General features: G+C 34.6%; 1 protein-coding gene and 1 long non-coding RNA gene across 2 annotated transcripts in view; both read right to left on the bottom strand.

Annotated features, from left to right (window-relative positions):
• Window positions 1-16,578, bottom strand: part of LOC115217645 — a 67,239-nt gene extending 50,661 nt beyond the window's left edge. Inside the window, exons 1-2 of the mRNA XM_036506992.1 lie at window positions 16,335-16,578; window positions 12,951-13,117 (exon numbers count right to left, since the gene is read on the bottom strand). Coding sequence (XP_036362885.1) covers window positions 12,951-13,117; window positions 16,335-16,578 — 411 coding nt within the window. The remainder of the gene's footprint in view (window positions 1-12,950; window positions 13,118-16,334) is intronic.
• Window positions 16,579-20,182: 3,604 nt separating this feature from the next.
• LOC115217130 overlaps window positions 20,183-24,588 on the bottom strand; it is a 44,614-nt gene continuing 40,208 nt past the window's right edge. The window contains exons 2-3 of the long non-coding RNA XR_005001295.1: window positions 22,855-22,876; window positions 20,183-20,218 (exon numbers count right to left, since the gene is read on the bottom strand). This is a non-coding gene — a long non-coding RNA (uncharacterized LOC115217130). The remainder of the gene's footprint in view (window positions 20,219-22,854; window positions 22,877-24,588) is intronic.

Genomic DNA, 24,588 nt, shown 5'->3' with positions numbered 1-24,588 from the left:
TGAGTGCCAGTGAGGATGGTGGTGTTGGAGAGAACAGCATGGGCAAGAGTAAGGGAAGGAGCCAGACTGGGAGACAAGAGTAGCGAAGAAACTGTGGGCCAGGAAGTTATGCAAGTTATGGGCTTGTTTGAAGGAGGGAAGAGGTAAGTTAGGGAAGATGTACAAGGTAGAAGGATTGGACGGGAGTCACCAGAAGGCTCAGAGAATGGTGCACTGGAGGGGTGGAAGGTGAAGGGAAATGGGAGACAGGTAAGGGTGGGGCAGGTGCAAGGAGAAAGAGCAGAGGCACAGTGAATGGATTGTGCCTGGGCAAGGGTAGTGTGAATAATGGTGAGGAGATATTCATGCAGGATGAAGTGGCAGACCATGAGCTGAGAACAAGTCTCAAAGTTGTGGTTGCCACTGCAGAGCCAATATAGATAGAGGAATTGGGAGTAGATGGAGAGCTAGGTGTGGGTAAGGTGGGAGGAGAAGTTGAGGTAGGAGTGTGAGTCAGTGTGTTTGTAGTGGATGGAGGTGGTGAGAGCAGAGTGGCATATATTGACAGAAATGTTAAGAAATTTGACGGAAGAGTTATATACATATGCATATATAAATACAGTAGTACCTCAGTTTTTGAACAACTCTGATCATGAATAAACCGTGCTATATATATATATATATATATATATATGTGTGTGTGTGTGTGTGTGTATATAGATACATATTGATATATATAAAGCACAATTTATTTGTGATCAGAGGCGTTCATAAACCGAGGTACTACTTGTATTAAATGAATATGAGAAAGACAGGAGATAAAGTATGATTATTCATGATCAGAGTTGTTTGAAAACCGAAGTTCTACTGTATATATGCATGCATATATATATATATATATAGACATATAAACACACACACACACACATGCACAGATACATACATACATATATATACACACACACATTAGTTATAATTAAAGTTTAGATTTGAAATCTAAAATTTAATATTTAGCATCCACACTGTATTTTGGGTATGTCCCTAGTAGTGTGCCAGCAGAGCAATTTCACCCCTTAAGGCTACCTGGCATCATCCACAGTAAAAGCACATCCATTGCTGGATCTACGTTAGGAATTCCTTAGTACACATTGAGTATTTTCTAAATAACTGACATAACAGGATACCAAGTTGCATAAGCGACATTTCGCCCACAGACTAAGTTAAACTATGTTGGTAGTAGTCAATGTTACAAATACATTGAATCCTGTTATGTCACCTGATGAAACATTTCTGCACTGTGGGGAACATTGGAATTCATTATACCCTTCCTCACCCACAAGGGACCAGTACAGCATTATGCCGAAATGGTAACTGTGATAAATAAAGTTTCCAGCATACTCTGTCTTCTGTATCAATTATTTAGAATATATATATTTTTGTTATGTTTAACTGTTGTATGTCCACATTTGGCCAAATGCATTTTATTCAATATTTAATTTTGCTTGCAATAGCCGGTTCTTTTGGTCAAACTATCATATCGCTGGCTGCTTCAGAAGCTAAGATATGAAAATTGTCAAAGTGCAGTACAACAGTTTAGCATTTTTCAAAAGTGTCTCACATACAACAGTTTTGCAAAAATATCATACATGCATGGTGTTACAGTTTTATGCACCCAACAAAGTATTATTGTTAAGCTGAAACTTGCTAATATAAAAAGAAATGGAATGGTGAAACTATTTTTTTGTTTTCTGAAGAAACAATGTTTTGGACTTATAACGCTTTGCATAATAGCAACAATATATATCTTGGTATATTAAACTGAGTATATATGTCTGTCTGCAAGTCTTTGTGAATCCCTAAAACTCGAGAACTACCCAACTGATTTCATTAAAAGTTTACACATGCCTTACTTAGGGTCCATGCAGAGTCATGGGCCAAAAAACTTTTCAATTTCTTGCCAGATGCGAGCCTGGAGCAATCACTTATTTCTTACACTATTTCAGTTTTACATGTCAAAAGTGAAACAACATTTAACTATTATAATGAGAGATACTTTCAGTTTAATAGTTTCCCTATTAATACTGAAACTATTAAAGTGAAACTTTTATCTAATATATACATGCATACATACACGCACACACATATATATAGTGTGTGTGTGTGTGTATGTATGTATATATACACACATGTATATAAATATAAATTTATATGTATATATATGTATCACTAAATGTATGCATGTATATAAGTGTGTATATATATATGTACTTATGTATATATATATATATATATATATATATATATATATATAGATTTATTTTTTTATATATATGTATATATATATATATATGTGTGTGTGTGTGTGTATACTTATAAGTATATATGTATATATATATATTTATGTGTATGCATATATATATATATATATATATATATATATATATATATATATATATCTGTATATATAAATGCATATATATGTATACGTATAGATGTATATGTATAGATGTATATATATGTGTGTATATATATATATATATATATGTGTGTGTGTGTGTGTGTGTGTATCTATACATCTCTATATATCTATTATATAAAAGTGGATGTCTTTATGTGTGTTACTTATAGACTTGAAAACTACAGGACTGATCCTTATGATATTTGGAACTTAGATTCAATGCATAAGGGTAGATATAATGCAGTATGTTTGGTCTGAATTTGAGGGGGGCTTAAAGGGGGCAGACCCCACCCCCATGAAAATTAATAAATTTTCAATGTTGATGAAATTTCAACCATAGGTAATTGACACAAATCAAGAAGTATTCCCAAAGTTTTCACTTCTCATGAGGATTCTAAGACCCCCTAATGAAGGCCCTTAACTCCCAAATTTTAGTCATCTATTATGATCTAAAACAAGGTCAAAAGTACTGAATGGATCTTTATGAAATTTGGAAATTATATTCTATGCATAAGGGCAGAAAAGTGAGGGGGCATTAATGACCCCCATGAAAATTCATATATTTTTGCTGTTGATGAAATTTTAACTATAGATATTAGACACAAATAAAGTAATATTCCTAAAATTTCAGCTTCTTAGGAGTTTAGTAAAACCCCTTAATAGGAGCTTAACCCCAACAATTTAGTGATTTTTCCTAAACCAAGACAAGTACAATTGTAATCTTAGATTTTAGAAAAGTTTGTAGCTTTATGCATTGGAGGTAGCCATTGTGGTCTTAAAATTAATCTGGTGTTACCTTCTGGCTCATTCATCTGTAGTGCCAACATATGAGTAGGTGCTTAGGGCTTATAGGACTACTGCCTCCGATAAAGTAGTATTTGTTATTTCACTTATCATTCACTGCACTTTCTACTCTTTCACTAAATCATTCAACTATTGATCTTATAATTTCTTTTACAAGTTGGCGTAGGCTAATCTAAGAAATTATGAATGACACCCCCCTCCCCATAGGGAGATGACGCTATCATTGCACTTTGTGCAGTGCAATGTAGGCATTATCTAAGGGTCTTTGCAGCATCCCTTTGGTCCCAAGCTGCAACTACAATTATTCTACTATCCCAATCTTATAAAACCCATTCAAAGGTTTTTGCTCCTGGAAAATGGAGCACATGGAGCTCTAAAATGTGGGAGTTAAAACCCCTATTAGTGGGGTCTTAAAGTCAGTCAGAGAAGTTGAGTTGTTAGGAATCTTTTTAAACATGTGTGTTATTGTTCAAATATGTAATAGCTTTGTGTATTTTATTTAATTTTAAAGTATTTAATTATTGAAGTATTATTTTATTTTTCACTTATGTATATTTAGAATTTTCATGTACACACACACACACATATATATATATATATATATATATATATATATATATATATATATATATATATATATATATATTAAAGTATATTTATTAATTAATTATTTTATTGTTCTATTTTATTTTTAACCTGATGAGCGACTATATTTATATGCAAGTGATTTCTCTACTACTATAATCATTTCTTAAATATAGCAGCGAAACATGTGTCATTTTTCTACCTATTATATACATTATATTATTTTTGTAATTTACTTAATCGTTACTTTTTAATTGTTATTTTAATTTTAACTTTTCTATTATATGTAATTTTCTAGATGATGTAATTTAATTATTCATTTTGAATTGATAAAAGGTGGGTTTTTTCTAATATTTTATATATAAATTATATTATGTGGAATTTGATTTAGTATTTCTAAATTGACTTCTTTTTCCTTGTAAGTTTGGATTTTATTCCCTCAAATAATAATTATTATATATATATTTATATTTACACAAAATAACTGCCAAGTAATGCCATTGCTTGATTGTTATTTTAAACATGAGTAATACAAATGTGGCTTTTTAGTTCCGTTAAGGACTCTCACTCTTATTTACAGATGCAGCAACAATGAGTGCTATGAGATAAGATACTGTTTTTGTGAACATTTCAGTCCCCATCCTGCTGCAACTTCTTTTCCTCACTCCTTACAAGTAGAGGTGCTATATAATTCATAGTTAACAATGTGTGGCTCCTCTGATGACTTCTAAGACCTGCCCTACTTAGATATACTCACATTTGTTACATGTTAAATTGAACTATGTGCTGATATACTCAGCTAAATTCACATCAAGACCCCTATGAACAGTTCTCTTGCACTGTTCATGCTTGATGCATTCAGTTAAAATTCCATGCTACTGTCATTCACTGCTTTCTTCCATTATGAATGGTTTCTTCAAAAGCAACCTAGAAAACCATAGCAAAGTACAATGCAAATGTTTTAAACCCTCACCAGTGTTTTCTTGATGCAGTCCTCATACCTTGATTTCAGTTTGTGAGTTGGCCTTTTACTTTGGGGTAAGTCACAACACAAATTGCTTTGGGAGCCACTAATCTTCCATCCTAACTGCATGATGATTTCACTATTATTGGTTCAAAAATAGTAGAGACTCTATATAGGTTGAGTGACTGTGATTGAGGACTTCAACATCATTTACATACATTTGCCAACAGACCCCTAGGGTACACAGAGAGACTGCTAGTGAAATCACTGAAGCCTTTCCAGTAAGTAACCCAGGTATCAGAAATGCATATAGCAAATGAAGACAAAACACAACACAAGTATTGTAGAACTTTAACTTTGTTTCAATTGAAATTCCATTCTGAGACATAATCAAATTTTCTAAAGGAATCACTAAATCTCTTGATTCCGGTGGATATTTCATCAACAAGGGTATTTATCATATTCACAGTACTGCCTAAATCCAGGAATCTATCCACAACCTGCAATTTTCATCCATTTACATAAATGTTTGGCTTAAAATTAAGTGCTGGTTGATACATTATAACTGTCGTTTTTAGGCTGACTGTTAGATACAATGCACTGTACAGTGTCAAGAAAGAGTCCAAAACATGCTGCATGTCACTCTGTGGTGAGCAACAAGATCACAACCATCAACATGCAGGAATATGCATATTAGTGATGCAAGCAACCTTATTTTAACAGTAAACTATCTTATATTCAACATTCTACTTGTTATTCAGTCTCTGATGCAAGCAACCCTCAAAAGCAACCAAGAAAGCCATAGCAAAGTACAATGCAAACAGAGTTGATGCTGGTATATCCCCTTGCTCAACACCATTTTCAACCAAAACTTAGGGAGCTTACCACCCATATTGACACATGTTTTCATTCCATGGAAATGTCTGAGCACAGACAAACTTATCAGGACACCCAAGCTTCTTCAGAATGCTACATGAGACATTTCTTTTTATGGTATCAAGGGCATTAGTCAGAAAACAAAGACTTGATACAAGTCTTGCATTTTTAATGCAATTAACTAACAGAAAAGATCATATCTGTTGTCTCCATGCTGTTTCTGAAACCACACTGAGATTCAAGGAGGACCTCATCAGTGATGTTGTTAAGAGATATTTCACAGTAATTTATAGAGAACCACTGCCAGTGCATCTTTCCAATCATTTGAGACACTTCCTTCAATCTAAATCTTTTGCATTAATTTAGCTAAACATTGAAGTAGGCTTTCACTTCCATACTTCAAGATCTCAGCATGGAAACTAGCCATCCTATACATATATATAAACATATTTCATGGCATAAAAGATGTACAGGCATATTAGAAACACCCAAATTTCACACAGATTCAGGAAAGAAGTTTTAGTGCATCAAAGCATATGAGATGCCAAACTTCACTATGGTGATTATTAGGGAAAATAAAGTGTCTCAAATATACTAATATACTAATATATACTTATACTTATAAACACATTCAGTAAGATAGATAAATTGATTGAAGATATGAAGACAGGAAAGCCCCTGGTCCATCAGAGGCTTTTTCCTGAGATAATTAAAATATCTGACTAAGTGGGGTAGGCCTAATTACCTGAATAGTTAATTACATTGTCCAAGAATGTATCATACCCAATAACTGGTGAAGCAACATTATAGTCAAGTGCTACATAGGTAAGGGCAATGCCTTAAACAGAAATAACTACAGAGGTATCAAAATGCTGGACCAGATCAAGATTATATCTCAACTCAGTAGGAAGAGAAGTAGCCAAAATGAGATGTAGTTTGGTTTTGTGTCAGGTACTGATGCTCTCTTCGCACTGGTCAACATGGAGAAAGCCTTTGACAGGATCCTTTGTTCCATCATCAGGTGGTTGCTGCAGAAACTAGTGTAGACAAATGTTTAGTGAGAGCCATCCACTGGTAAGGTAAAAGCTAATAATGAGTATGGCAACAAATTTAGTGTGCCACTAAGACTTCACCAGGGTTCAGTTCTCAGTCCCCCCACCATCCATCTTAATCCTCCAGGTCATAGAAGAGGAATTTAAGACTAGTTAGCCACAGGAGCTCCTTTTTGCTGATGATCTTGTTCTCATACCTGAATCTGCAGTAGAATCAAAAAAGAAACTTTAGGTATGGAAGCAAAATTTGGAATCAAAGTTAACTTAGCAAAAACTATAGATCTGGTAAGCAAGAAAATTAGACAAACCATTAATCCCTTCAAGAAAATGGCCCTGCTTAATATGTAGATACAGCATAGGTAGAAATTCCATACAGTGCACTCAATGCCAACTGTGGACACAGAAGTGGTGCAGTGGAATCAAAGAAACTTAGCCAAGAAAGTAGACTTTGAGTGTGGCAGATGCACAGGAACAATAAACACAAGAACTAGATTTTCTCAAATACTCAGCAGGCTCTCGAAAGATCGTTTCTGTTACCTAAGTGATCAAATCAGCAGTGGGTGAGGATGCTCCCAAACCATAGTCATTAGAATATGAAGCATCTGGAGAAAGTTCAGAAAGCTATTACTTCTGTTGGTAACAAAAGGCTTCTTTCTCAGAGTGAAAGGCAGATTGTATGATGCTTGTGTATAAATGCTAGATGTTAGTGAAACATGGACTATGAATGCAGAGGACAAGTGAAAGCTAAAAAGAAATTAAGCTAGCATGCTCCACTGGATGTGCAATCCCAGTGTGCATGTATGAAAAGGTGTAAATCTGTTGATAGAAAATTTGTACTATGCAAGAGAGATGACTGCATTGGTATGGTCATGTGATGCCTATGGATGAGGATAGCTGCATATAAAGAAGTGATTACGAAATGTGGATGGAATCTGTGCTAGAAAAATGTGAGATGAACATATACACACAAACACGTATAAAAACATGCAAATACATATATACATGAATATGTTCATTGATACACACAAATCATCATCATCATCATCATCATCATCATCGTTTAACGTCCGTTTTCCGCGCTAGCACGGGTTGGACAGTTCGACCGGGGTCTGGGAAGCCAGGGGCCGCTCCAGGCTCCAGTCTGATCTGGCAGAGTTTCTACGGCTGGATGCCCTTCCTAACGCCAACCACTCCGCGAGTGGAGTGGGTGCTTTTTACGTGCCACCTGCACAGGGGCCGGGGGGGTCCGGCATCGGTCACAATCGGTTCGAGCTTTTAACATGCCAGCGGCACGGGAGCCAGCTAAGGCGGCGCTGGCAACGTTCGGATGGTCTTGTGGGGAAGGTTGGGGTAAGAAGGAACGATGACAGGGAAGGGTTGGTGCAGGTTCATAAGAAATAAAACGTAGGATATCACGAGGCGAGGAGGGGACTGGAAGGAGATAGCCGGTTGAGGCAGTGACAGATTAAAAAAACAGGAGGAAACGTAAGATCAGTGGGGCGGTTGATGAGCCGCGGCGCTAGCAGCTTGTCTTGGTGGGGGGGAGGGGTAGTACACAGTGAAAGCATGTGAGGAGGAGGGGTAGGAGGGAGAGACACACGTAATGGTGGTGGGGGAGGAGGAGGGCATATCCGGTGTAGATGATGAGAACAGTGTTCACCGGTATTGGTGGTGGGGGTGGGTAAGGGCGGGCACACCGCCAATGGCGGAAGGGTTAAATTTCGTAGAGAAAGATAGGAAAGCAAAGCAAGTTACTGTATAAGTTCAAACATTTAACGATAGCAACGAATGAATGAATGTATGTTGTACGAGGTACGAAGATAAAGGAGATAAAGATAAAAACTTGACTTGCTGTGGACATCAGACCGGAAGTTTGAGTTGGAGAAGAAAGGAAGTTTGAATGGGGATGGTAATGGCGATTTTCGGGTTTGTGGAAGAAGAAGAAGAAGGCACCGCCAATGGTGGAAGGGTTAAATTTCGTAGAGAAAGATAGGAAAGCAAAGCAAGTTACTGTATAAGTTCAAACATTTAATGATAGCAACGAATGAATGAATGTATGTTGTACGAGGTACGAAGATAAAGGAGATAAAGATACAAATATATATATATATGCATATATCTTTTATCTTTTACTTGTTTCAGTCATTAGATAACAGCCATGCTGTGACACCACCTTGAAGAATTTTAGTCAAACAAATCGACTTCAATACTCATTCTTTCTTCAATACTCATTCAGCCTGGTACTTATACTAGTGGTCTCTTTTGCTTAACTAAATTACAGGAACATAAACACACCAACACTAGTTGTCAAGCAGTGGTAGGAGACAAACCCAGACACAAAGACACATATACATACAAAATCTTCACACTTTGACTGAATTTGGGTCGGTAGGGTCATATGGCATTATGTACTTGTCCTTGAGAGGTTGAAAATGTCTAATTCTTATCTGTATACATGTGATGAAGACATTTCCTTTTTTTTTTTTTGCATGATATGACATTTCTGTTCATCAATAAGAAACATTTAAAATAGCTGTAGTGAACCACAATCCATCAGTTGTTATTTATTTAAATGTATGTATATATGTACGTGTGTGTGTGTGTGTGTGTGTTGTATCATCATCATCACTTAATGTCCATTTTCTATGCTGACATGGGCTGCACTATATATATTGTCCAGCCCATACCACCATGGAAGACAGATGTTAAACGATGATAATGATATATATTTATATATACACATACACACACTAATACATACATATAAACAAATAACAACAGATGGATTGTGGTTCACTACAGCTGTTTCAGATGTATTTTTTATTAATAAACAAATGTTACATCATACAAAAAAAAAAAAGAAATTTTATCAGGCAAATACAGATAAGAATTAAACGTTTTCAACTTCTCAAGAACAAGTACAGAGTGCAATATGACTCCACTGACCCAAATTTGGTCAGGGAATGAAGAGTTTAAGTTAGTAGTTTATAAAGAGGAACTCACTGAAGGACCAGGATCAAGGAGGGGAAAGGATACAGAAGTGTGAGGAAGTAAGTGGAGGGAGAGATATTGAAGCAAGAAGACTGAACGGAAGATAGAGCATGATCTCATTTGATCTCGTAAAGAATTATAAATAAAGATAAGGTTATTTCTAGAAAGTTAACAGGGTTTTCAGATACAAGAGCAATAAAAAGGAAAGGTAGGGTCAAACTAGATCACTACACACATACAATTGTGGACATACATACCTGCACAGACATATAATTGATAAATCTACTTACAACATATATCTATATATATGAAACAGATGTCTGTGCAAGGATGGTCATAATGCATTTCCGCATTTTTCAACTGATTTCGCTCAAACTTGACACATTGATAGCTTATGCTCCAAGGGTGGTCATGACCTACTTTATATTTTCCACCACCACCACCCCGCATATAACCAAAAAACCGCGAATAACTGTTCAGAAAACCAGCTTTTTACCCATAACTCCCTGTTTTTTTTAGTGATTTCCTCCAAATTTGACACGAACATTACTCATGTGAGAATTGCTTTGCTTAAAATTTCTCTCAAGGTTATCAGCATTGCGAAAAATTTGCAAATAAATGCACAAAAATTGTTTTTTTGCCAATAACTTCTGCAGTTTTCAACCAATTCACTCCAAATTTGACACAAATATTATTCATGCTTTAAGAATTGTTTTAAACTTATGTTTTTGTCAAGTCAATCTTCATTGAATGGGAAAAGTCTGTGAATAACTGCATAAAATTTGGTTTTTTGCCAATAACGTCTGCAGTTCCAAAACTGATTTGCTCCATATGTGGCAATAATATTACTCATGCTTAATTGACTGTTTTAAACTAATGCTTTGTCCAGTTTATTTGCATTAAATTTGCAATTTACTGGATTAAACTTGGGTTTTTGCTCACAACTTCTGCTATGTACTCACGTACCAATGATTGTGGGGTAATCTTACCTTGCTGATTTGATCTGATTAGTGTTTACTTAAATCCCACTCCTTATTATTGCCTGCTGTCATGACACCCTATCATCCCACTTCAGTGGGTGAACTGCAAGCATGACCTTTGACATGTGAGCATGAACACTATTAATGCGCACCCAGCATTTTTTGATCTGTGTATATTAGAGTTTACTGAAACCCCTACCTGTTATTGCTTACACCAATGATGCTCCTCCACTTTAACCTCTTATTTGGTGTTATTGACTGCTTTTACCATGTCCTTAGTGTTTACTCACTTCCCCTCCCCCCATTATCACCGATGATCATAATGCCCCCTTTTCCTTATTTACATTATGTCAATGGTCTGCCAATAAGGGGTGAACTGCAAACATTAGCTTTGACCTAAGCACATGAACACTATTGATTGTGCACTATAATGAGCCTGTTCAATTAATTCTTTGATTGAATTTCATTGCTGGAACACTGTTCACCTGATCATGCCAGTGTCAAATCGTAATTATTCATGTACTGCTGTGCATATCTCATACATGCTTCGGCTTACAGCTTATTACTTTAACTTCATACTTCCTGTTGAAATTATGCATTGTTCCCATATGCCATTAAGTTAACTCCTTCATACTGTTGCTACCTACCAGTTTTTAGCTTACGTGTCATTAAAAAATATTGCATTCAGTGTCTTTGTGTCCTCATAGTTGTCTGTCCCTGCTTCCACCTTTTTTGAATTATAAGTTTAGTAGGTTCACTTTTTATACATCATGCCAAATTTGTTTTTCAATGTCTCCTTTTGCCCATTTTTTAAAACTCGCAAGTTAAGAATAGTCCAATACTACTGCCATGCCACCTAAGAAAAGAACGAGACTTGGTTGTAAAACAGAGCCTGCTTTGGCTACCAAAAGGAGGGCGAGCCATGTTTCTCTCATAGTCAGTTATATGTCAGATGCTCCAGCATTGGAAGCAAGCAAAATCTATTCGTACTTGCCCCTAATGGCAAAACGAAAAATGTGGTCTACAGAGAGGTGTTGTAAGTACTTCAGGCACCAACTGCTTTCAAATTCGTGAACATCGGTGCCTCCACTACACCAGTGCAACCTTGCAGACCTGATATGTGGTCAGTGAGTGCTACTATAGTCATGCTTTCAAACTTTCTAACTTTCCTCAACCATGTTTCTTTCTCTTTGTCCAACCTAGGTTTGTCATCTGTTTTCACAGAGTTTCACATTTCACAGCAACAATTCCATTGCTTTCGGTGTAAACAAAAAAAGGCTCATTTCAGGGCCACTTTACATGCAATTGTTACACCACCTGAGAAGACCTTACAGCCCTTTTCAGGGCTTCTTATCAAACTGTTACTGCTGTGAGTGCAACATAAAAGCCCTTTTCAGGAATACTTCACCCATGATTGTTACACCCTCTGAGAACACATTAAACCCTTCTCAGGACTTCGTATCACACTCTTACTGCTTGGTTTCAGCAGTACCCGGCAACCAATTTTGTTACAATAAGCGATCAATTTTGTTACAATTTGGTGTCAATGTTATTTATGACATGGGAAATTTACTAAGTATCAAAAACATTGTAGTATTTAAATCCCGAGCAACAATGGGTACATCTGCTAGTGTGTGTGTGTGTGTGTGTGTAAACATACACACATATATGTACGTACACATACAGGGTGTTTGTAAAGTAATGCAACACACTAGAGCATTAAAGAATATATATACTTGAGCACAGTGAATGCCGATTTTTCCTCGCATATAATTAGAATACAATCAGTGCAGTAAATGAAGAATCAAAATAAAGAAATTTATGAAACATGGATTCAAAAGAAGGCTCAAAGATGGTTCTCAAAATACTTGAATTTTTTTAATGCAATGATCAATTCAGGACCAGACAGATTGGCACACCTTTTGGCACAATTCTGTCAATCTCACAGACAGTATTTTTTATTTCTGCTCGAAGTTGATCAACGGTACGCGGATTGTGATCATATACCTGATCTTTTAATATTCCCCATGGAAAAAAAGTCACATGGGGTGAGGTTGGGTGACCAGGCTGGCCATTCAATTGACCCTCTTCATCCAATCCATGCACCCGGAAAATTGTCGTCCAACCACAGGCCCACTGGCAATGAATTTCGCACATTTCTAAACGCCAATCAGGATTGTTGTCATTGAGTTCTTGTATGAGATGTGGAGTGTGCAGATTTTTCTTAAGTTCAAAGTTTTGTAAACAGTTGAGTAACTCACATGAAAATCTGGATGGTCAGCAAGTTGGCTTGCAATTTGGCAGGCAGATGTCAGGGTGTTATCATAAATCTCTTTCATAACTGCAGCCTGAAACTCTCCTTTGTTGTACAAAGTTGGGCGACCACTGTGTTGGTCATCCTTGATGGAACCATTACTTTCAAAATTTTCTTAGTAAATGAAGCACAGTCGAACAACTAGGAAGATGTGCGCCTGCCAATCTTCTTGCTTCTGCTGCATTATTCGTCACATAGTAGTTTTTCACAATATTAATGTTCTTGTAATGTAAATTTATATGGCAATTTCACAATAGTAAAAGCAACTGATTGAATACAATAAATTGAATTTTGAATTCAATGCAACAAAATAGATTTTGAAAATTCAAAAGTCTCAAAATGAGCTTGCCACTAAATGCAGATAAATTTAAACAGTATTCCAAGCATGATATACTCCCTTAATTTCTTTCTCTCCCTTTGATCTGAGTCATTGATTGACAAATTTTAATGCTGATGTGTTGCCCTACTTACAAACATCTGTACATGCATATATTTATACACACACACACACACATATATTTATGGTACAAGGACACGATGCCAAATGCACTTTTGCTAAAGTACAAGAAGCCAAAGTCAAGAAGCTGAACAGACATAAAGCCAAACAGACGAGATGCTGAAAAGATGTATGAAAATTAAAATTTAATCTCATTACATCTTAAGTGTCAAATTGGTGAATTGGTCTATGCAGGTGGAAATTTTTTCTTTTTGTGTCTGTTCAGCTTTGTGTCCGTGGATGATATTTATACATATACATATATTTATACACATGTGTATATATATATATATATATATATACACATACATACATATACACACACACAACACACACACACACACACACATATACATATATATATATATATAATATATATATATATATATATATTAATATATATATATATGGAAAGAAGGGGTGTATTTCCATGCAGGAAAAAATATAGGAGAATTTGTTTTTGAAAATGCACCTGAATTAGAAAAACTTGTTTTTAAATAAATTTATCCATATGCATGCCAAACTAGTTTCAACAGTATTTTGTTTATAAATGGTATGAATGTATGGGATTTAAAAAAATTAAAAATTGCGAAGTAGAAAACATGTTTAAATGATTAAATGTCCACAAAATTTAATACTATCAAAAATGATTGGCGAAGAATATAACAAAAGTGGATCAACATGTTTAAATTATTAAATGTTTGCAAAATTCAATAAGAAAAATGATAAGCAAAGAATATAAAAAATGTGGATCACTAAAAGTTTGGTCATATTGAGTTAAGACAGAAAAATAAGAAGAGAGTAAAAAAAGGGGTTTTGTTACAGTTTCTGTCATCTTCCATGTGATTCTTTTTTGCTGTTGCGTACAGGGCTTATTGTTTGTAATGGAGTATTTTGAAATCCGTGTATTTATAACTCTTACTCTTTACTCTTTTACTTGTTTCAGTCAGTTGACTGCGGCCATGCTGGAGCACCGCCTTTAGTCGAGCAACTCGACCCCGGGACTTATTCTTTGTAACCCCAGTACTTATTCTATCGGTCTCTTTTTGCCAAACCGCTAAGTGACGGGGACGTAAACACACCAGCATCAGTTGTCAAGCAATGCTAGGGGGACAAACACAGACACACAAACACACATACACATATATATATATACGACAGGCTTCATTCAGTTTCCGTCTACCAAATCCACTCACAAGGCATTGGTCGGCCCGGGGCTATAGCAGAAGACACTTGCCCAAGATGCCACGCAGTGGGACTGAACCCGGAACCATGTGGTTGGTTAGCAAGCTACTTACCACACAGCCACGTCTGGATATTTAGCTGTGGTTTATATTTTTTAATGAGTATGCTTTCCTTATTCAATTGGAATTGAGTTGAACTGTTTTCAGTCAATTAATAGAGAGGGAAGATTTGGTATTTTGGGTTTATGTTTGCGGGGGATTGGTCAAAGTGTTTGCTTACAGGAATATTTTTGGTCGTGGGGTTCCAGATTTGTTGCAGGTGTACCAGCAGTCTGTCACTCAAAGTCAAACTAGTAGTCTCCATTACACCCACCACAATTAAGGACATAGATTAAGTTCCACAATTAAGGACATAGATTAAGTTCCACAATTAAGGACATAGATTAAGTTCCACAATTAAGGACATAGATTAAGTTCTTCAATGCACAGGTGAAGTGATTTTTTATGGTAAAAGTTTAACCGCACTTAAATTTAGATGTTGAACCCTCCAACAGATGCAATTCCTGCAGTTAGGGCAGTTGCATTTTTTGATTAGTGGGGTTGTATTTTTTCTGGGTAATTTGGCACTGGTGAATAACCTTTTTAGGTCTCTTGCTTTTAATAATCCTATGTGTTTCCAGTGCTTTTTCACTTGCAAGTCATTCATAAGATGGGGTATGTTTTGATAGATAACGTTGTATGCTTCTATGTTCCTCGGATTATGTGTTGATATGTAAGATAAAGTTTTAAGTGTATCACAGGGTTTTCTTGTTTGCCATAACTCTTGGATGTCTATCGTTTTCGCATGGCCTATTCCATTTTTGATTAAACTAGCCAGGTATGTTCTTTCTAGTAATGTGTTTTTAAGTTCTTGGAGTCATCTCGGGTTTTGGGATTTGATGCAATCATGCAAATTCTTCTTGCTAAGTAGAATAATATAGAGATTTTAGTATGTTTTGGGTGGCAGGAAGAGAATAGAAGATATTGTTTTGAGTCTGTTGGTTTGAAGATGTCAGTTTCAATTTCAGTATCTCTTTTAATAATTAAGATGTCCAGGAAGGGTAGCTGTTTATAGTTGTATTCCATTATAAATTGGATACTGTGGTTAATGCTGTTGATTAAGTTTTTAAATTCTAAGAGTTGCTCAAATTTATGCTACCACAGAATGTAATAATTACCCAGATAGTGTTTACAGTTGGTAAGTACTTTAGGAAGTCATCTCTAAATTTTGGTCAAGCATGCTTGTATATTTGGACTTCCAAGTATGTCTTGACAAGGTTAGCAAAAGTAGGGGCTACCCTAATTTCCATTGCAATGCCTGAAATTTGTCTGTAGGTATTCTCATTGAAGTTGAAGAAGTTGTTCCGTAGAATGAATTTTATTCCTTCAATGAATCCTTTTCTGATTCAGTCACAATTTTCCAGCCACAATTGTATGGCATCTATTCCGTATTTGTGAGAATCAAAGTGTAGAGGTTTATTGCATCGAATGAAACCAGAAGGTAGTCCTTACTGGTTTTGCTCAAGAGATGGTTTAAGAAGTTCTGATCATCTCTTATAAAGCTCAGTTATATGTTGGAGAATAGGTTTTAGTGGGATGTCAATAAAGTTACTAAGTCTGTATATCTTACATGAGGGACCAGCCACAATTGGTCTCATTTTGAGATCTCTTGGATGTGGAATATTTAAGACTAAAGAAGTTGATTTACTACAGGCTTTGTTTATGGCTTCACTTTTGTGGATTTTGGGAAGTCCACAAAAGTTGCTGGTTTTGCAGTCAAATCTACTGAAGTAATCTTTCTCCTTTTCGGTTAAATCTTGTTGGAACTGATGGAAAATGATACCAAGTTTTGTCATTATCTTGGACTGACTGTGGTTGTTGATATTTTCATAGAAGGTTTTGTCTTGAAGGAGGATTAGGGTAGTGTTTATGTATTTTTTTGAGGTCCATGATTACTACAGCAGTCCCTTTATTGGTTTCTTTTATAATTATATTATGATCCTCCTTGAGATCATTAATGATTTTCCATCCCTCTCAACTTGTATTTGTTTTAAATTTTTGAGGTGGGAGTAAATTATAGGAATAATTGGATACCAAATAACAAAATTTATCCAGAGTTTGATTTCTTTAGTTTTATTATGAAATTTTGAGTGATCATTAGTTTCTTTATCAAATAGTTCTTTGGTGACTCAAAGTTTTCTACAGAATTCCTGGAAATCATTTTGTATCTCATTTAACCCTTTCGTTACTATATTTCTGACCAAAATACACCCCTCATGAGTTTCAATTAAATTCTAAAATAATCATGAATCTAGGCTTGTTTCATTAAATAACTGTAACTTTTTTACTTATCAACATATTAATGTGATATTTCGAACATAACTTTTGTCTCAAAGTGACTTTAATTACAGGTAAATCCAGGTAAATTGAGCAAAAGGTAAAAATATAAAAATTTTAAATTGAGCAAAAGGTAAAAATATTAAAATTTTGTTTAAACATCACCATAGAAAATGAATCATCAGCTAATATTCAAATGGGTATGCAATAAAATTTTGATAAAGAAGAATTGTGCGCATCACTATATCATCAGTTGAATTTAATGCACAACAGGTGTACCATAAAGGTGGAATAAAGTGAAATACTGGAATCCACCGTAAGTTTGACCGAACTAAAGAAATCGGTCAAAAAATAATATACGGCCCTGGTATGGAAGTGATAAATTTCAGACCACATCGTTCCCTAGGCCATGCTGACTAACATTATTTCCCCAATATAAAAACTAAATCCACGCAGTACCCAGTATTTGCTTCACAAATTTTCTGAAATTTGAACCCCCAGTTTGTGTTAGTTTACATTCTGCGTAAGTTTGTTTCTGCATTGATCGCTTCAAACAATAACTTCCAGACCACATCATACCCTAAGCCATGCTGACTAACATTAGTTTCCCTGTATAAAAACTAAATCCACAACAGTACCCAGTATTTGCTTCACAAATTTTCCAATTCGGAATCAATGCTTGATAACATGAAACTCCTATCCATTTTCTAAGTTGAAGAAAAATCGATGCCGAAAAATATGTGGAAAAAAATCTCCCAAAATTCAGGGAATTAAAATTACACGTTGATCGTAGTACAAAACTGTAGATAAACTGTTTACGAAGCATAATCACGTGTTTTCACGAATGTACTAAAGAGATTTGCTCTGATATTCTCATTTAAATATGAATAGGTAAATTCGGGTGGCTTTGGGCGGTTTGGTCACATTAACCAAAATTCTTTTGGGGCGGCTTTGGGCGGTTTGGTAACGAAAGGGTTAGATTCAATTTTTGTGGTATTGGGGTGAACTTCAGTCATTTCGCAAGAATTTTGATTTGTTGGTTTGAAATGGTTTTATGTGAGAGATTTATAATCTTTGGGATCACACATTTGGTTGGTGCCACTGAGTGTTCCAGTTTTGACCCAGTTTACCTAAAAAATGTTCCCTTGGTTTTTGATGTATGGAATGAGTGCTCTTGTTGATTGTCATTCTGTTTGCAAACGAGAACCCACAATAGATCAAGAGTTAATCATAAGAAGAGATACTGAGATTGAAACCGACATCTTCTTCACACCAATGAACTCAAAACAATACCTTCTATTCTTCTCCTGCCACCCAAAACATACTAAAATAAATATACCGTTCAACTTAGCAAGAATTTGCACAACTGCATCAAATCCCGAAACCAGAAAAAAGTGACTCCAAGAACTTAAAAACACTAGATAGAAAATATCCAGCCAGTCTATTCAAAAACAGAATAAAATGTGCAAAAATGATAGGTATCCAAGAGTTACAGAAAACCCGATGACACACTTAAAACTTTATCTTACATATCAACACACAATCCAAGAAACATAAAAGCATACAACATTATCTACCATAACATGCCCCTCCTTATGAATGACCTGCAAATGAAAAAGGCACTGGAAACACATAGGATTAAAAGCAAGAGACAACTGCAATCCCTAAAAAAGTAACTCGCCAGTGCCAAATTAACCGCCAAAAACACAACCCCACAAGTCAAAAAGTGCAACCACCCTAAATGCGGGACTTGCATCTACTTCTTGGAGCGCTCAACATCCAAATTTAAGTCAGATCAAACTTTTACCATAAAAAAATCACTTCACCCATGCTTCAAAGAACTTAATCTATATCCTCAAATGTGGTGGGTGTGATGGAGAGTACATAGGTTGAACTAGTTTGACCTTGAGGGACAGATTAGCAGTACACAGGCAACAAATCCAGACTTCACAACCAGGAAAATTCCTGTAAGCTAACACCTAGACCAATGCCCTGCAAACATAAACTTGAAACACCAAATCTTCCCTCTCTATCAATGCACAGGAAACACTTAAACCCAATTCCGTTTAAATAAGGAAAGCATGCTCATTAAAAAATATAAACCACAGCTGAATATCCTTTAGAAAGGAGAAAAAACACCAAAGAGAAAAAAGGCCTAATTTCTCCACAAAAAAAAACAACCAGATACAACAGAGATAATTTTAAAAACTTTAGTAACAGTCCTTCACATGGGTTTTGAAACCGCAACTCCAAATCACCATATAAACAAAAGTTGCTGATGTCACCTAACTCTAAATTAATATTTTACAAACACCAGTTGCTGACGTCACCTAACTCTAGACCAATGAAATTTTACCTCTGATCAAAACCAAACATCAGCAAATACAAGGAAATGACCCTCCAAGAGAATCAACCAACTGGAACAGCTGTTGACCATTCCCCACAGGAAAGCCAACCTAGCAGAATGATAAACATGACCACCAGAAAAACAAGATGTCAACAGTACTTTAACGAATCAAAAATCAAATCCATTCATGGAAAAAATTATAAATACACTGGATTCAAAAAACGTTGTTACAGGCAAAACTCCCTGCATACACCAGAAAGAGAATTACAGAAACTGTAAACATACCCGTTTTTTTACTATCTTCATTTCTCCCATTTTTTCACCCTCAGTATATATATGACTGAAACTTTGATGATCCACATTCCTTACTAACACTACTGAATTTTGTGCATTTAAACAAGATGATCCACATTTTTTATATTATTGAGTGTTATGAACATTTAAACTTTTAAACTTTTTTTCTAATTCATAATTTAAAATCTTTACCATAGATAAACAAAAAATATTGTTGAAACTAGTTTGGTATATATGTAAATAAATTTATTTAAATTTATTTAAAAACAATTACAAGTTTAGGTGCATTTTCAACAACAAATTTGCCTATATATATATATGTGTGTGTGTGTGTGTGTATATATATATATATATATATATACACACACACACGCATACATATATGTATACATATATACATATAAATTCATGTATATATATATATGCACACACACACATAGATGTATTTGTTTGGAAGATTCCTGATATGAAATCATGTGTTGAAACAGATACTGCACCATTTAGTCCATTTTCTTTTTCTACAGAAAGACAAAATAGACAAAACAGGACAAAATGAGACATGGGTGGAGAGTTGCTACAGAGGTCAGAAGATGTGTGACTAAATTTCCAGATACAGAACATAAAATAAGAACAATAATAAATCTGAAGAGAAGAACAAATATATAGTGCATGTCTTTATTTAGCAAAAAAAAAAAAAAAATTTTTAAATGACCATCCTGAAGTATAACAGTATATGCATACACATATATATATATACACACACACACAAACATATATATATACATACACACACACACATGTACATACACATAGATAAACCTATATACACATACACACATATCTACGTATATATAAGTACATATACATATAAATAAATACATACACATGTATATAAATACATACACATGTATATAAATACATACACACGTATATAAATACATACACACATTTAAATACATACATATATGTATTCTTTTACTTGTTTCAGTCATCTGACTGTGGCCATGCTGGAGTACCACCTTAAAGGGTTTATTTAGTTGAAGAAATCAACCCCAGGACTTATTCTTTGTAAACCAAGTACTTATTCTATCAATCTTTTATGCTGAACCACTAAGTTATGGGAACATAAAAACACCAACATCAGTTGTCAAGTGATGGAGGGGCACACACACATATATGACAGGCTTCTTTCAGTTTCTATCTACCAAACCCACTCACAAGGCTTTGGTTGTCCCGAGGTTATAGTAGAAAACACTTGTCTAAGGTACCATGCAGTAAGACTGAACATGGAACCATGTAGTGCCATGCCTGTGCCTATACACACACACACACATCATGATCATCATTTAACATCCACTTTCCATGCTCGCTGGAACCTAGTGAAGAGGGCTGCACTAGGTTCCAGTCTGATTTAACATGGTTCCTATAGCTGGATGTTTTTCCTAATGCCATACATATACATATATATATATATATATATACAAAAAAATAAATAAAATGATAGATACGCGTCACTTCATTACAGCTGTTTCCAGCAGTTTTCTTTAATAGAGTAATGAGTACATTATATCATAACTAAAAAAATGCTTTCATCAGATGATACATAACATTTCAAAACAATATAAGAACAACATTTTACCACAAAGGGCTACCAGCCAAAGTACCAATGATATTTATTTGCCTTAAAGTTGTTGCTGACAAGTTGATTTCGACCCTACTTGATGCCTATCGTTTAAGTACCTGATTCCTTTCAATTCTTATTTATTGTGTGTGTGTATATACATATATACATACATACACACACACACACACACACACACACACATATATATATATATACATAAAACTTATAAACAAGGGCAAAAGAAAATAATTTCTAATGTCAAATATGCCGAAAACAGACACATCATCAATAACCATATAATTCATCACTATAAGCACGCATCTCGAAGAAAGCCGACAGAAATTACTAAAAAATTCCGTTATTATCATATTGGACCCAATTTCAGAGTTAATACATAAGATCCTTCTCTTCGTCAGTGATAAATGCAGCGAAGAAATAAATGAAATACTTACTTATATCCATGGAAGAAGCAAACACTAGGTCATGAGCACAATTAACTACCCCAAATATATCCAAAATAGAAATTCTCCAGCACACCTCGAGACACGTGCGATCAGACTGAAAACTCTCATAGAGGGAGAGAGTCCGGAAGTGAACACTATTAAATTTACATCTAATATAGGATGAAATCAGATCCGATATGATAATAACGGAATTTTTTAGTAATTTCTGTCAGCTTTCATCGAGACGCGTGCTTATAGTGATAAATTATATGGTTATTGACAATGTGTCTGTTTTTAGCATATTTGGCATTGGAAATTTTTTTCTTTTGCCCTTGTTTATAAATTTAACCTTTAAAGGTATTTTTTAATATGCTGGCCATTGATAGAATTTTTTTTGAAAAGTTTTATCCTATATTAGAAGTAAATTTAATAGTGTTCACTTCCGGACTCTCTCACTCTATGAGAGTTTTCAGTCCGATCGCACGTGTCTCGAGGTGTGCTGGAGAATTTCTATTTTGGATATATTTGAGGGTATTTAATTATGCTCATGACTTAGTGTTTTCTTCTTTCATGAGTATAAGTAAGTATTTCATTTATTTCTTCGCTGCATTTATCACAGACGAAGAGAAGGTTCTTATGAATTAACTCTGAAATCGGGTCCAATATGATAACGGAATTTTTTAGTAATTTCTGTCAGCTTTTTTCGAGACGTGTGCTTATAGTGATGAATTATATGGTTATTGATGATGTGTCTGTTTTCGGCATATTTGGCATTAGAAATTATTTTCTTTTGCCCTTGTTTATAAGTTGTTTATAAATTTAATCTTTAAAGGTATTTTTTAATATGCTGGCCATTGATAGAATTTTTTTCGAAAAATTTTATCCTATATTAGATATATATATATATATATATATATATATAATATAGGATAAAATTTTTCGAAAAATTTATATATTTATAAGCAAATAAATAAATAAAGGATGGATGAATGAGTACATTACATCATAGTAAAAAATCATTTTCGTCAGATGATACATAGAATTTCAAATAATAGAAGAACAATCCATGAACACAGTAGAAACACACCTTGACTCCAGCCCAAGCTGGTCTGGAATGAGAGAACAAAACATAAGGCTACAATGATCAATAAAAGAGCCAGAAATACATTAAGAGTTTAGTTAGTAGGTAGTGGTAGGAGAAGATTTATAGCCACCATACTGGTTAGTGAGCATACCGGAGAAGTGGATATAAGATGGAGACAGGTAGACTATCTGCCCTACTGGAGATTAAATTACTTCCATTCGTGTGCATAATGTCATAAGTGTATGTGTATACATGTTAATAGTGCAAACTTTTGATCTAAATCATTCCTTTTCTTAAAAGGTGATAGGGTGTCATATACACACACACACAAAAACACTGATTGCATTAGTTATTGTCTGTCGGCTATGACATGGCTTTGTAAGCTGATTGAAAGGGAGCACACCTGTATCCCTCAATAACAGGTGTATTAAAGTTGCCATCCCATGGCCACTCCATATTTGTTGCTTACACAACTCTGTTCTTACATTCACTAAGATCAGTTGCTCTTTCTATGCCAACTCATTTCCCTCTCACTATCGGACCAATCCAAAAATAGCCTACTCTACCAATACAATCTCATAAATTATATAAGATACATATATGTACACACATACTATATATATATATATATATAAATCTGAGAATGTGTGTCTGTCTGCGTAAATCCCTAAAATGTGAGAACTACCCAATTTTCATTCATGGCTTACTTAGGGTCCATGTAGTGTCATGGCCAAAAAAATTTTGAACTTTTTGACTAGGGCGAGCCCACAGCAATATCATATTTTCTCCACTATTTCAGTATTACATATCAAAAGTGAAACAAAAACACCTCTCTACTGTAATGTGAGATACTTTCACTTTAATAGTGAAACTTATATAACAGTGATGAACAGTAACTGGACATCCATTTTGCTAAAAGATTCGCTATAGTCTTATATGCTACACCACTGGTTTTAAATTCATATTAATTAATTAATTAATTCATATTATTAAACTTCATAAATTAAAACAGATTAGGAGATCGAAAATCCACCTGACGAATGTCATTGAAGACATGAAACGATTGTAGTGGCGGTTTATTTCTTTATATTAAAAATTTTTATGTATTGATTAAGTCTTTCCTTGTTTTGTTTGCAAAATAGTGGCTTTGTCTCGAATTATATTATAATATTTTACTATAATTGGATTTAATCCTAAATCTGATTTTTTCCCTGTAAATTTGGATTTATTCCTTATATTTATTATTATATATATATATTATATATATATATATATATATGGATGGATATATATATATATAATATATATAGATGGATAGATATATATATATATATATATATATAGATGGATAGATATATATATATATATATATATAGATGGATAGATATATATATATAGATGGATAGATATATATATATATATATATATATAGAGGTAGATATATATATATATATATATATATAATAGATGGATAGATATATATATATATATATATATATATATGGATAGATATATATATATATATATATATATATTATATATATATATTATTATATATAATAATATATAGATAGATAGATGTATAGATAGGCGCAGGAGTGGCTGTGTGGAAGTAGCTTGCTAACCAACCACATGGTTCTGGGTTCAGTCCCACTGCGTGGCACCTTGGGCAAGTGTCTTCTTCTATAGCCTCGGGCCGACCAAAGCCTTGTGAGTGGATTTGGTAGATGGAAACTG

This window comes from Octopus sinensis, linkage group LG11 (genome assembly GCF_006345805.1).
Source record: "Octopus sinensis linkage group LG11, ASM634580v1, whole genome shotgun sequence".
NCBI lineage: Eukaryota > Metazoa > Mollusca > Cephalopoda > Octopoda > Octopodidae > Octopus > Octopus sinensis.
The sequence above is the reverse complement of the archived record's forward strand: the minus strand, read 5'-3'. Positions and strand labels throughout refer to the sequence as shown.